We start from the raw sequence: 14746 nt of genomic DNA on the forward strand, positions 1-14746 counted from the left end.
TCACTATTTTGTCGTATCAATGTGTGACATTCTCTGATTGGTTTGGAAGTTTTCATTAGCATTTTCTTATTTTTCATATGAATATTAGCTCTGTAATAAAATTTGTTAATTTCTATGTTGCCTTTTATTTGACTGAAATATTATTTACAAATTGTATTTACTGAATCTAACATACAGAAATTAGAAAAAGTGAAAAGTACACTATTTGTTTTTCTTATTCTTCTGATTTAACATTTACACTAATGTTCATTTATCTTGAAGATGACTGACTCATTTCTGTTCATTTCGGTCCTTTTTCCTTTTGCGCTGATGTTCATAGTGTATGAGTTGCCACTGGTGCTTATGCGTAATTCATATTAATTTTCTCCATGTGACATTTCAAAACAAGTTGATCTATGGTTTTTACAGGATAGGCAACTTTTTACCATCGACTCCTTGTTTGATTCATTTCCGTTAGTCCCTATTAACTGTTGTCCTCTCAGCCTGATATTTATCAGTAGGGATATAAAAAAAAATCAACTAACGCCTTTTTATTCCTGTATACGGGGAGTAGGCGAGGCCATTTAGCCCTATCTAACTTTTGGAGACTGAGTGGGCAGTTCAGTCTCCACTGGTACCAACAGAGATAGATGGTCCAAGGCTATCACTAATTAAGCAGTACACAGCGAAGAGAGACGACTCAAATGTGCTGCCATCTCGTGGTCCCGAACCCTAACACAATATATTTAATGTCTGAAATAAAGTGGGTTCTACGGTCGATTTTCTTGAGTTTACGGGATGAAAAACCCGAATTTCCAGAAGGAAAAACCCGCTTTCCCCTGCCAGAGATTGACTAACTTGGGAACCAGTCAAAAAAAGGATTAGAAAAATTTCCTCTAGTCGCCCACTAGACTTGAAACCAATTCTTCCTTCGTGCATCCCAGGGCCATGGTGTTCAAATGCCACATCCACTGAGCTACACAGTATATATTTTAACACACTTAGTTTTTACATTTTTATTTTTTTAAACTAATACATATGATTCTAATCAGAATAACTGAACTAAAAAAGAAATAAATAAATAACTATTTGTCCTTCTCTGACTATTAATTTTACCTTCGATTCCTTGTGCTCTTAACTTACTTACGTAACTGAAATTTGATTTTTTTTCTTTCTTTAGCATTAGTAAGTTTAAGTAATGGAAATGAGACAAACAAGGTTTTTCGTATTCCTAACTAAACAGAAATTAAGACATTATACTTAACAAGTGTCTGTAAATAGGGTTACCATATTTCTTGAAAACTATATGCAACAATGTCCATCATCAAAAAAATTAAGAAAGAAAGGAAAATTGTAAAGAAAAATAAAATGTTTACCTTCAAATAAATATGATCACAATAAGTAAGAAATTCATCAGCTTTTCAAAGTTTTGAAATTCATACCCATATTGTTTTCATCATTTCATATCATTTAAATCAAGAACAGGTCTGACTATTAAGTTCGTTAATATTTTTGATTTTTCTCTTCCTATGGTAAGCAATATTTGATATTTGCATGTTGCTTCACTTGTTATCTGCACACTTCTATACTTTTTTTCTACAGAAAACTTTTAAGAGTTTTAGTATTGTGATGAGATAAAAATATGCTGTCTCTCTGTAAAATAACCAAATTCTCACAGTCGTGCTGTTAGAATTTAGTGCAAGACTTCTAGTCTGGTGAAAAAATCAAACAATTAAATAAATTGTATGTGAATTCACTGTGACCTCAAAATATATATATATATGTGTGTGTATATATATGGTCTTACTTAAATTTGCATAACACATCAATGACACCCAGTTGTTCATTTAAGTTTACAAATATTATTTGACTGAAATATTACTTACAATGATGTCTTTTTTTAAATCTAACATTCAGAAATTAAATAAAGTGAAAAGTGCATTCTATTTAGTTCCTTACTATTATTGTACTATTATTATTGTAGCATTAGCGATCATATGGTATGATTTCCCACGCTTGTGAAAATTTATTCATTTCTGTTCTTGGGAACTTGTTACTGTAGTAAAATTAAGGGTTATAATTATTATTTTTTTCGACCAATGCATATATTTTTGAGCATTTTTAAAAGCACAGAATCTTTCGTTATGTTTCCAAAAGCATTTAAAAGTACACCTATGATTTCACGTTTGGGGCATCCAATTTCATTTAAATCAATTACAGGTCTCTTTATTAACTGTATCAATGTTTTTGATTTTTCTCTTCCTTTGGTGATCAATATTTGATATTTGCATGTTGTTTTATTATCCATTCTCTTAGTTTGTCCAGAGATAGTGAAGCAATTTTCCAGTTCAGCTGATGGTTATATTTTATTCACCAAGAATTCTATTTTTTAACTCTTTCAGGTAATTCTTTTTAACTAAAAGGTGATTTTGTCAATGCATATCTTACAATAATTCCATCAGAAATATAAATTTCTTTAGAAAATAAATTTGAAGTCTTATTTAAAAGAAACTAAGAATCAATTATACCAATGATAACTGAAAATTCGTATTTTTGACCCACTGTAGATTTTTCACATTCGTTTTGTTTTCCTTCATTCTTTTTCTTACATTACTTCATTTGGCACCACAAATAAAGAGTCATTTGTGGTGAATTTGTGAGTATTTGTGAGTGAAATAATAATAATTATATTTGTGAGTGAAATAATAATAATTATTTATTATTATTATTTCACTGATCATTAACTTTGATCTTATATCTTATGCTAACTTTCTGTTACAAAATTCTAAAAAATCAGAACATTTCAAAAAGAAACTTTGTGAAAAGTTTCTTTGTGGCTCATGTGTCATTTTTACTTTACCAGACACAAAACAATACAATAGCTGCAGTGGATGAACGATTGCCTTTAGTCCAAAGTCACATGACTCAGTTGTTTTTTCCTTATCGTACTATTTATCCTTATACTTACCCTGACCGTTCCTTCAAAAATGAAATTTTCATGCAGATGATTCACAGACATGTTTTGGCATGCTGATGGATATGGTGTTGATGTGTTTTCATCTTATTTTGTATGGGAAAAGCCAAAATTTGTATTTGTGTTATCTGCAGAGTACACACCTTTTTTTCTATACCAAACTTTTTTAAGAGTTTTAAGTCGTGTTTTTGGGTTAAATTATTTGCTCTCTCTGTGTAAAAATCACCAAATTCTAACAGGTCGGATTTTCGAGTATGTGAACGAAATCTTTACAGATAACTCAAGCAATGTCAAATAGGTAGCGTTAGACAATTTTCTAAAATAATTAATTACAGGATTTCAGTTTCCTCACTCCCCCCCCCCAAATTCCTGGCATTAATTTCACAGTAGTGATTTTTTTACAATAATTAAACAGAATTGCATTAAGGTATGAAGTTATGGATTTAAATATCAAATTCTAAACTGACTAACTGAGGAAGAATTTCACTGTGGAAAACACAACAACACATATCGTTGTTCATTTAAGTTTTACAAATGCAAATTTTATTTTGCTGAAATGCTATTTACAACTATATTCTTAGAGAAATATTCGAAACATGTAATTACCTAAAAATATTTCACAATATTTAGTTTACACTCTTAACATTTTTCAGAGTTCAATAAAGAACATTTTCTTTACTCATTGTTTCTTGGTTACATTACATCAAAATAACTGGTCACTCAAAAGAGTTTTTAGATTAGATACCATAGTAAGTACACCTCTGTACATTTAATATTGCATCAGTCTGGCACAATATCAAAAAAATAATAATTATAACGCGTTTTTTGGGGTTTTTTTGGCTCCAAAGTTATCAGGATTACAGTTGAAGGTGATGACATCACTAAAAGATATCTGCAAATGACAAGCTCACTCATCTCCACTAGGCTAAGTGGACATCTGCAGGAGAGAGAGAGGTGGGGTTAGGAGGTGGGGGGATATTGTAGGGAAGACCACTGTCACCCTCTCAACTACACTTTCACCTTATGCAATTTTATAGCAAACATCTTCTGCAGGAGAGAGGGGCAATGGGGTGGGGAGCATTGCAGAGGAGACCACTGTCACCCTCTTGACTACCCTTTCACTCCACCACCAGATGCTATTTTTTTTCTCCCCATCCCAACAATTTCGGTCATATGAGTGAGAGAACTAGTCACATGCTCTAACATCAAAAATGCTGTTTGAGGATAAAAATACTTAACATAAGGAAAAATAATATAGAATACCATTTGAGCCACAGAGATAAGGTTTGCCCAAAGTAAGTTAAAACCACATCAACATCATATCCAACACATGTAGAAACATGTCATGAGTCATCTGCGTGAAAGTTTCATTTTGGAAGGAACGGTGAGGGTAAGAGTCAGGTAAATAGTACTATAATTAAACAATCGAGTGGAGTGCCTTTTCAGTTATGGCAATTCGTTCATCCATTGCAGCTATCGTATTGTGTTGTAATGTTTTGTGTCCAGTAAAGTAATGTAAAATAATGGGTGAGCCATTATTTTACTTAAAAAACCCCAAAGAAAAAAGTCCAACGGCGTTAAGTCACATGATCTGGGCGGCAAATTCTGATCACCAAAACGGGAAATTACACGACCAGGAAATGACTCATGCAGCAATTGAATTGTTTCTCGGACTGTATGGCATGTGGCACCGTCTTGTTGAAACCATATGTCGTCCACATCCATATCTTGCAATTTAGGTACAAAAAACTGGATTATCATATCGCGATAGCGAGCACCATTAACTGTTATTGCCTTACCAGCCGCATTTTTGAAGAAGAATGGACCGATGATGCCTCCAGCCCAAAATCCGCACCAAACATTGACACGTTGTGGATGCATTTGTTTCTCTACAATCACTCGTGGATTTTCTGAACCCCAAATGCGACAATTTTGTAGATTTACGAAGCCAAGATGAAAATGAGCCTCATCGCTGAAGATGATTTTGTTCGAAAAATAAGGATCCACTTGTTGTTGTTTCATAATCCATTCAACGAACTCTCTTCGCTGTGTGTGTGTGTGTGGTCATATTTAATAACCCTGAACTGTCAGCTGTCACGCTGTCTTTTTTTTTTCTCGTTGGCAACACCTTACCACAGAAATGGCGCTAAATTTAAATCTTGCGTGAATTTTGGGACACCCTGTACTAATCTTATACGTCTAAGGAAAAAAAACATTAACAAAGCCTTCCTTGCTCACAGTCCAGTCACATGGACAATATTTCAGTCCGGATTTCTTGCCTCTGTTCTTTTACTTCAGGGTTCAATGGTCGCGTGGGCATTCCATAGACAATTACAGTGCTCTAAACTAGGGTTGCGGACGCTATCCTTTCTTCGAATTTCCTACGAGGACGGCTGCTTCTACCCTCGCGGGTCGGCCACTTGGTCTTTATCGGGGAGAACTGACATCCAATCTAGGGTCTTGTCCTGGAAAGATTCCGATGATATCGGGGAGATACAATTTTCCATCGGGTTGCTAAGAATTAACTGACGATCTCCCCATCACGTCCTCGGTAGTTGTCTTCTCCTCGTCCTTCCGTGCATCGAAGCAGGAAACTCACAGGTACGGCCTCGTCTCCTCACCTTTGACTCGTCTCCTCACCTATCCTACGACATGGGTAAAGAAAAAACGAATACAGAGCCACTGTAACCCCCATTCAGTTTCCTTAAATATCTTTTTAATCCTTTGTTTCAATACTGAAGTTTCTCTGATTGCCCTTTTGTATGATGAAGTCACTTTGCCTCTCTCCCTTCGAACGTTTCTAATGTGGGCGCTTAATTTTGTTCGCAATGCCTTTCAAACTTTTACTTTTGCTGATTCACCTTTCTAATCTTGTTTGATCTCCTCTCTTTAGTTTTTCCTACATCTTTCAACAGGACTTGTTTTATTCACTTTACAAGAATATAAGGATTTTTCTAATTTCAGATTTTTCATTATATATACATGTGTTTTAAACGGTATCTGGAAAAGTTTCCCCCAGCACATCTCTTCCACAGCAAATTTAGTCCCCGGCCCATTTTTCCCCCTGCAGATAATGAGTAAGCTACAAAAATGTAAATAATACACCTAATTTTTAATAATTCTAATTTATTTTATTTTAATAGAATAAATGCACATTATTATTGTTTAAAACTCGAAGTTGTATGCAATGCCTCTAAGGTCATCGATTACATTACGATTTTGAAAATCATGGACTATTGTTTTGATTCTAGCAGAAATTGCAGCATACTTCTTGCTTCTTTGATTGCCTGAATTACCGGCAATTAGTTGTGTAATTTCGAAATTGTGCAGCCCTTGTTGTTTCTTTAAATAATCAATGAATCGGTAAATATTTGGGAATAAAGTAACACAAGCTTCCTGAAATCCCCTGTGCCACCCCTCCACGCCGTTGTTGGTATGTTCCTGATCATTCAGTGTTCCTGTGTAAACATTCCACAATTCGATGGCAAAAATGGGTAATTGCCGACCTTTCTGTTGTCTTCTTCCAATATATGCATCTTCAAAGTAGTTTGCAATCACCATAGCTTCAATGGGGAAGTCATCAGCTATAACTAAATCTTCAAATGCTTGAATAATGTTAGCAGGAGGAATAAATGCCAATGCCGGCATCATTCGAATCCAACGAACAATTTCATAGTCTTGTTCGTATCGGGCTTTTAAACCTCCATTCTGTACCGTTCGCCAAACGCTTTGGGAAAGATGAAAAAACAACCGATATTTACAATACTAGGAAATTCTTGTTGGAAGGCTTGTATGGCACTTTGTCGAAATCTGTCATAAGTCGCTGGGGTTGGAGACCTGGTTGTAGATTTTTAACTTCTTGAAGCAACTTGATGTATGTGGCACAGTTTTGTTTGGCAGAAGCGCGTAGACCACTGGAATAACTGCATTGAATTAAACCACATGAATTGTATAAAGCTGCTGGAAATGCGTGGGTACTGTGCTAAAAGTTCCATCAGAAAATCACGCTTGGCTATGCGCTAATAGCTGAAGATTGTTACTAGTGGAAAAAATAAGCATGCGACCCAGGAGCAGTTCGTCCTGATAATCATACATCAATAACTATTGTACATTGCCATCGATAATAATATCTTGATTATTTTGTGGAATTACTAGGTCCTGGAGATTGCTCGGTAAAGCAGGAGTACCATTGTTGCATCGAACGTGTCGAATGGTTCGTTTAAGTGAATCCTTTTTAGTATGTAATGCCGTGACATTGGCATGAGTCTCTGCAATTACTGATCAACAATTTGCTGTGGCCGTTCGTTCGTGGTTGTTGCATGTTGCTGTATTTGACCAATCAATTGCAATGCTTCCGACCTTGCAGCTTCAGCTGCATGGTTATCAGGTATGATTATCAGGACGAAGTGCTATGTTTAGTTACGACTTTCACAACTGGGCTTTCCAAACACGCCCTTTGCAGGTGGAACGTTTTTCACAAACTCAGATTCCATGTTGTTCATCTACAGTTCTCTTTGTAAACACGTAAATGTGGTTGTCATCATCTACCAATTTTCTTTTGCCTCTTATTGACGGAACACTTTTTGCCATTATACACACAGGATTAATCAATCAAGATACAAAAATAATATGTAGATATTGCACTGCCTGCGACGCTCCGCTTGTTCACGCGATGCACCGCCGATAATGAGCCAGGGAAAAGAGCAAACGGATGCTGTCCACTGTTCCCTCCCCAAACTCATGTCCGTCACTAACCACGTGATTATCGCCCTCGTGGTCGAGTATGCATTCTTTCCATTGTGAAAGGATTAACAGTTCCAGTTAATACTTTCACAATGGAAAGAGAACCCTGAAGACATACAAAAGGGGAGAAATTAGTTTAAAAGCTACGTGCCAATTTGTACAGGAATGTAATTTTAAAAATTTGTTCAGAAACGTTAGAGTTATCGGAAGTTCGGTTCGATAATCGAGAGAGTTTAACATTGAATCTCCACTAAAGGGGCTGGACTTCATTAAAAATTCGAGTTATCGAGAGTTGATTGTGTTTACATTTTTGTAACCTATTCATTATCTACAGGGGGCGAAATGCTGGGGGCGACTTTTCCGTAAACCCTTTATATTACACTATCATGAAGAGATCTTGTACATTGTTAAGATTACAATGTTAAAAATACACGAAGGCGACACGAAAGTCATGTTCGCTCTTTATTTATTTTTGGTTTTTCAGAAAATATAATTCATTGAAATTGGAATATACATGGATTTATCCTTCATCTGACCTTCGGTGGTGTATTTTACAATATATACCAAAATGCACTAAGTTGAAATAAGTATTGAGACAATGCTGTTTTTCAGAGATTCCAAAATGGCATTGTGAATATGCCTCTTTTTTGTCCCTGATGATATCAGATATTTCTCCTTGAAGTCATATTCTTCACCTTTTTGTGATATTTCATTTTTGTCACTACCAATATTAGTATCACTGTTGGACACAGTAGTGTGCTACATAACTGAACCTCTGGTCTGTTTTGAGGTTAATATAGTTAGAATCAGAATTCTTTGTAAGCCCATTGAAATTTGCTACTTTTTATTACTGTATTCATTCATTAGTTTCATCTATTGTATTCATCCTAAAGTCCTTTATATATATAAAGATGCTAGAATTTTTTTGGGCTTTTGAAGTTATTTTTACATTAAAGTTACCATTAGTTTGTATATATAGTCTTCTACCATCGCCCAATACAGAGAATGTCTGAATAGCTCTTACTCCAGCATGAATAGTGGACTACCAGCCTGGAAAAGATAAAGATCTGTTCCATAAAACTTATTTACATCGCCCTGCATCACAACAAATGTCATGTCAGTTAACATTCACCCATCCAGAAATTATAATTTGTTGCATACTAGATGGGTTTAGAATTAGGTTATCGTGTATCGACCTTTCAACAGCATTAATATTTAGATTTTAACATTGAGATTAATTTTGTATAACACAAAGATATGCATAAATAAATCATGGAAAACCTGTATAACAATTCAAAGGACACTGATTTAAAAAAATGAAGATGTTAAACCCAACATAAATTTAATAATGTAATCGCCATTCCCACTCTACTCTATTTTTCAGAAATATGGCCTGTTGAAAAAAAGATCAAATCAAAATGCAGGCAGTAGAAATGAGATATTTAAGAACAATTAAAGGATGCACAAAACTAGTCCATATAAATAGGAAGACATTAGCGCCTCCGTAGCGCAATTGGAAGAACGACGGTACATTGCGCCCTTCGATTGGAATAGGCCTAGGTTCGATTCTCGTCGCGACGGGAGGAATCTTTATCTGGTCGATTTCAATCGAAGGTGAGTTAGCCGATCTCATATGGAGGTAGCAGGGTTTTTTCTCCCGGAAACTCGGGTTTTTCATCCCGCATACATACAAATCGGCCCATCAGAACACACGCAATTTACAGACAAAAATTACTAGTTGTGGTGGTGTTGGAAGTGGGCGGTAGATGGCGTTGATGGAGATGATTCGTAGTAGAGGTTAGGTGTAGAGAGAATTGTAGATGTCCTCCCACGATGAGTCTTCGGACTCCTTGGAGGTATCAGGAATAATAATAATAATAATAATAATAATAATTAGAAAAGAGCTAAGTATTTATAACTCAAATGAAAAGATATAAGACTATTGAGGAAAAGAATTAGCTAAGTTGTTGAGTATCACTCTGCAAAGATGTATCGAAGTGAAGATTTTGTAGTTACTGATGTAAGGAAGGCCGATATGAGAAGTGAGGGAGACGAACTCTAGTTGTTCAGCATACTAAAAAATAACAGTGTGAATACAGCAGTGAGACTTGACTGCAGGGCCTTTGACAAAATTGTTAATCTAAGTATGCCAGCTCTGGCATGTTTCCAAGGGAATGCAAGGAAGGTATGATTCAATTACATAAAGGTTGATAGAAGACAGAAATAGCAAATTTGAGGTAAAAAAAATAGTAAAAATAATCGAACATCGATTGTTAAGGAATTGGAAATTTGCTCTAAAATAAACAGGAATAGTTGGTGGGATTATGATATTCTATGGTAGGTACCATGGCTTTTAAAGGCAGGTCTTGCCTCAGTAATTTAATTAACACTTTATAATAAGGTGACAGGAATTGGATAAAGAAAATGGCTATACCATGATAATACTACTGTACTTTTGCAAACGCATTTGACAGAACACGCATGAAAAATTATTACAAAATTGTCGCAAATGGGAAGGAATATGAAGCGTTAACATGGATAGATGGGTGATGGAGTGGTACATGAAGTGGAATCTAGAATGACGGTGACGAGTGAAAGCCTAGGTATTTTCTAGCAGCGGCACTATACTTTAATTTGTATATTAATTATATGGGGAAAGATTTAAGGCGGGTATTCAGTTGTTTGCTGATGATGATGCAAAACTTAGGAGGCCCATAACTGATAATTGATGTAGATTTCCTGCATAATGACTTAAATGAATAGGCATTGTGGAAGAAGGATGATGATTGTCAATTTAATCTTTCAAAATGGCGGGTTATGCACTTCGGTTTTAAAAAGTTACTAAGGTATCACATTGAAGGTATGAATTGCAAGAAATTGATCATGCTACGGACTTGAGGACAATGATGGACAGAGTTGAAGTTCAGTGGGCATGTTGGAAAAGTTGGTAAATTAGTTCAAAAGATTGTTTGAATGTTGATAAGTACTATCAACTAGAAATATGGAAGTTGTTATCCCTCTTGATGAACCTGTGATACCCACTCAGTCTTCAAAACGTACAGCTAAAATGGTCTTGCCTACTGCCTATAAGGGAAGAAAAAGCGTTAGCTGATTTTCTGTGAGATGGCGTTATCTTGACTATTTTCCAAGATATCCTGATATCTTGACAAAATCACTAGTGATGAAATCTGTGTACAGATTTCATCACCATGGTTCTTGTGGATAATGAGGTGGTAGAATTCAGGGACGAGTGACTAAGCTGGTGACAGATCTTTCAAAGTTCTCTCCTTATTCATCATGTATTGAAAATTTTCCTTTGTATAAATCTTATTACTTATACGTTTCTATCATGTCCCATCATTTCTAAAAAAAAAAAAAAAATCAGCTAACGCCTTTTTATTCCCGTATATACGGGAGTAGGCGAGGCCATTTAGCCCTATCTAACTTTTGGAGACTGAGTGGGCAATTCAATCTCCACTGGTACCCAATCAGAGACAGATGGCCCAAGGCTATCACTAATTAAGCGGTACTGAAATGATGTGGGTTCTACGGTCGATTTTCTTGAGATTACAGGACGAAAAACCCGAGTTTCCGGGAGGAAAAACCTGCTTGCCCGTTCCAGAGATCGACTAACTCGGGAACCGGTCGAAAAAAGGCTTAGAAAAATTTCCTCTAGTCGCCGACTAGACTCGAAACCAAGACTTCCTTCGTGCGGCCTAGCGCGGTGGTGTGCAAACGCCACATCCACTGAGCTATCAGTTCTGTCTAATAATTAATTTTGCAACCCACTAGACAGAAATGATGGGACATGATAGAAACGTATAAGTAATAAGATTTACACAAAGTAAAATTTTTCAATATATGATGAATAAGGAGAGAACCAGACGTCACCCCTGAAAGTTATGTGTGTGTAGTTAGTAATGGTGCATCGACTAGATTTTTTGCTTGAAGAGTGGCAAGTGAATGGAAAGGATTTACTAGAATGTTTTGCGTGCCCTGATAGTGTGTAAGTTAAAGGAGAGGTATCATCGATATCGTTTGTAAAAGTTAGTGTAGTTTCCCAAGATGAGTATTCTGACTCGTGTAATAATAGGAATAGTATAGAGAGAAATAGAAAGTGCATTTATATAGGAACGAAAGATATCTGCTTCCAAAAGGAGTGGACAAATACAACCAAAATTTAGGCAGGAGAGAGATCCTAAGCTGTCATCTGAAAATCGTTTTGCGGCTACAATTTTGGGGATCCACTCCCCAAAAACTTTTGCAGCAGAAACACTGCTACTATATGTGAAGTTGTAAGTTTTGCTTACCACTTTTAACCGATTTTCAGCTGAAAAAATGTTTTTTAAGGTTTAATCTGGAATCTTTTCTGGCTACCATTTTTTATCAAAATGAGGATCAGAATGTTGCATTGTTCTCGCTAATGCTGCGGAATTCTGTATTTGGTTACAAAGTGTACTTAGACAAATCTGGTACAACAAATCTGAGATCTTATGTGTTTGAAATGCTAAAATAACAGAACTTTCAAACCTCATTAAATTTCGATTTGTATTTTTAATAAAGAATGAATTTTACTACCTTGCTTCTAACTACAAGTGATAGTCAAAAAGTTTTTTTTAAAAAAAGCTTTTTTAATGTATTTAATTTTGCAATCTTTATTAATTTTTTATTGGTAGCGAAATAAAATGTAATATCACGTGACATTGCTTCCTTTTTGTGATTGGATGTAGTGGTAATTGAGGTGATGCTCATAGAGGACCCGTGGTAGGTCACAAAAGGACATTTTCAGGTTAAGAGGAAGTGAAAATGGTGTTTTGGAAATTTGTGATATGCTATTAGTGGATTATTTCATGATAAAGGTAAAATACTATGATTGGAGTTCGGAGGTCTCTTGATACTGGGATTTAGCGTACTGAACTTTGGGTGTATGTGTTCATGTTTACTTTTTTTTTTTTTTTGTAAAGACACCTTTGTAGAGTTTGTTGATCACTAGCGTTATCCGCCATATTTGTCTTCATTCGTGACGTTCCTTTAAGCCTTTTAAACATACCAGTTAGGACTGGTTTATCTCGCTGTTCATTTAGAATAAAGGTTGATTTTGGAAATAAGTAAGTGAAAGGAAATTATCGGTTGTATAGCATTCTAATTTTGCTTGTTAGTGTGTATATGTATGTATGTAGAAGCTAATATTAGAAGAGAAATGGTAGGCCAGAAAATTGACGTATTTGCCTTTGTGGAGGTGCAAGATAAAGGACAGCAAGTTGCAAATTCGTTTGCAGAATTTGTATATTCACCACAGCAAAATATAACTGCTGTTGCTACGGAAACTTCTTGCACATTGAGACATAGGTGCAGAACATCGCCAACTAAAGGCTTCTTTAAAACCGGTATTGAGAGAGGTGACTCGTCGAAGGAGAGAATGAGAGTTAACCTGTCTCCGTCCAGATTTTCACCGGCAAAGTTGTTGAATACCAGTCATACCAATCACTTGTATGCTGGTGCCAAGTTTAGTGACCCACCTTCACCTACTGTGCTTCCAAAGCCACCTGTACATTGGATGCAGAACTTAAGTGTTGGTGGCCACTTGAAAAACTGCACTGAGATGACAAATCACCTGAAGGTGCTTCTTAAAGTACAGGCATAAATTGATCTAAGATATATAGTGAAGTATTTCAATTTGTATTATACACAAATGAGTGAAGAATGTGCTTGGTTACTGCCTTTTACAACCGAATGTAAAAGGTAAATGCTGGGACAAGATCGAAAACTTGCCGTAATTAAAATTTTGTTTTCAAATTTTACTGTAATATTAACAGTAACATGAACGTATATTATAGATGCTCTACTTTAAAATATTGAAATTCTACTTATTTCACTGTTATGTGTTAAGATAAAACATTTAAAGTTAATTGCTTTGATTTGATTTGATACTGTATTTTGTAGTTTTCTTAGAAGTTATTTTGTTGTAGGCTTGTAGCCTAATTTTGATTTTAAACTGGGTGGGAAAATTTTATATATTGAAATACTCAACAGGCACATTCTTCAATCTGAAGGGGGGGGGAAATATATATATATATATTCTACTTACATGCAGTTAAAGGAAGGATTTGTGGTATCTTATTTTATCCTTTTAACAGATCGTTATATAACCCTTTGTCCAGGAATGTAAGAGTTTTATTGATCATGGCCAAACAATTTTTTCCCCACATATATATATATATATATCAATAGTAATACATCAGTATGGTGTTGCCAAAATATGTGGCTGCCCTGTTTAGAATCAGCATTTTAAAACCTATATACTGGCATTATGTACATAATAATTATACAATCTATTGCTTGATAAGTCTTTCATTACATCCATGTTACTATTTCATGGGCTAATTTAATAGTTGAGTAATTGCAGTCATATTTGAGTTCTGCAAATTTCAAAATTGCAGTTGCTGTAAAACTGAGCTAATTAATGATATATAAATTGAAGAAATAACTATACCCACAAATCCCAGTCCTTTTACTGCAGCCTGTAGTCTAAGCTTAAGCTGTAGACCACATTAGCTCCTGCATGTATTTTTCTTGTTCATAATTTTGTGTATGTTTGTACGGTGGATGACATTTTAAGATATAACAGTAATTGAGATCACTGTATATGTCACTTGTATAGAAAATCTTCTCTTAGGGTTCACCATAAACTATCATTACACCTAAAAGTATTTACCACTTTTGTATTGCTTCTGGTGTTTTGTTGTGATTTCAGATGTTACTTTCATAATTTTTTTTTTTTTTCTAGTATAACTACCATTTTATTTCTTAAATGTTTACAATTTACCCTGTTTAAAATTAGTGGCTCTTGATGGTTTTTAACTGCTTAGTCACAGATGTAATTTTTTACTATGTAAATATTGTCAATACTAATTTTTCTGGTCCAGAGCACTCTTGTGCCATTGTTGCCAGTGAAAGTGGAATGACAACTGTGATAATTAACAAAAGCGTGTAGGCCAAGATTTGTTTGAGTGAATGATTTGAACTGGCATTCCTCCACCTGTCCCATCG

General features: G+C 35.3%; 1 protein-coding gene across 1 annotated transcript; it reads right to left on the bottom strand.

Moving 5' to 3' along the window:
• Positions 1-6118: 6118 nt before the first annotated feature.
• Positions 6119-6601, bottom strand: LOC150106328 (uncharacterized). Its single transcript, XM_090392976.1, has one exon. It carries the CDS (start codon positions 6599-6601, stop codon positions 6119-6121), a length of 483 nt encoding a protein of 160 aa, XP_090249102.1.
• Positions 6602-14746: the final 8145 nt, after the last annotated feature.

The sequence above is a fragment of the Typopeltis vanoorti genome, chromosome 5 (assembly GCF_054136105.1).
Source record: "Typopeltis vanoorti isolate ZY-2024b chromosome 5, IOZ_Tvanoo_1.0, whole genome shotgun sequence".
In the NCBI taxonomy this organism is placed as follows: Eukaryota; Metazoa; Arthropoda; class Arachnida; order Uropygi; family Thelyphonidae; genus Typopeltis; species Typopeltis vanoorti.

Coding starts and splice junctions, on each gene's coding strand:
- LOC150106328 (XM_090392976.1), bottom strand. CDS start 6,601: ATGCCGGCATTGGCATTTATTCCTCCTGCTAACATTATTCAAGCATTT.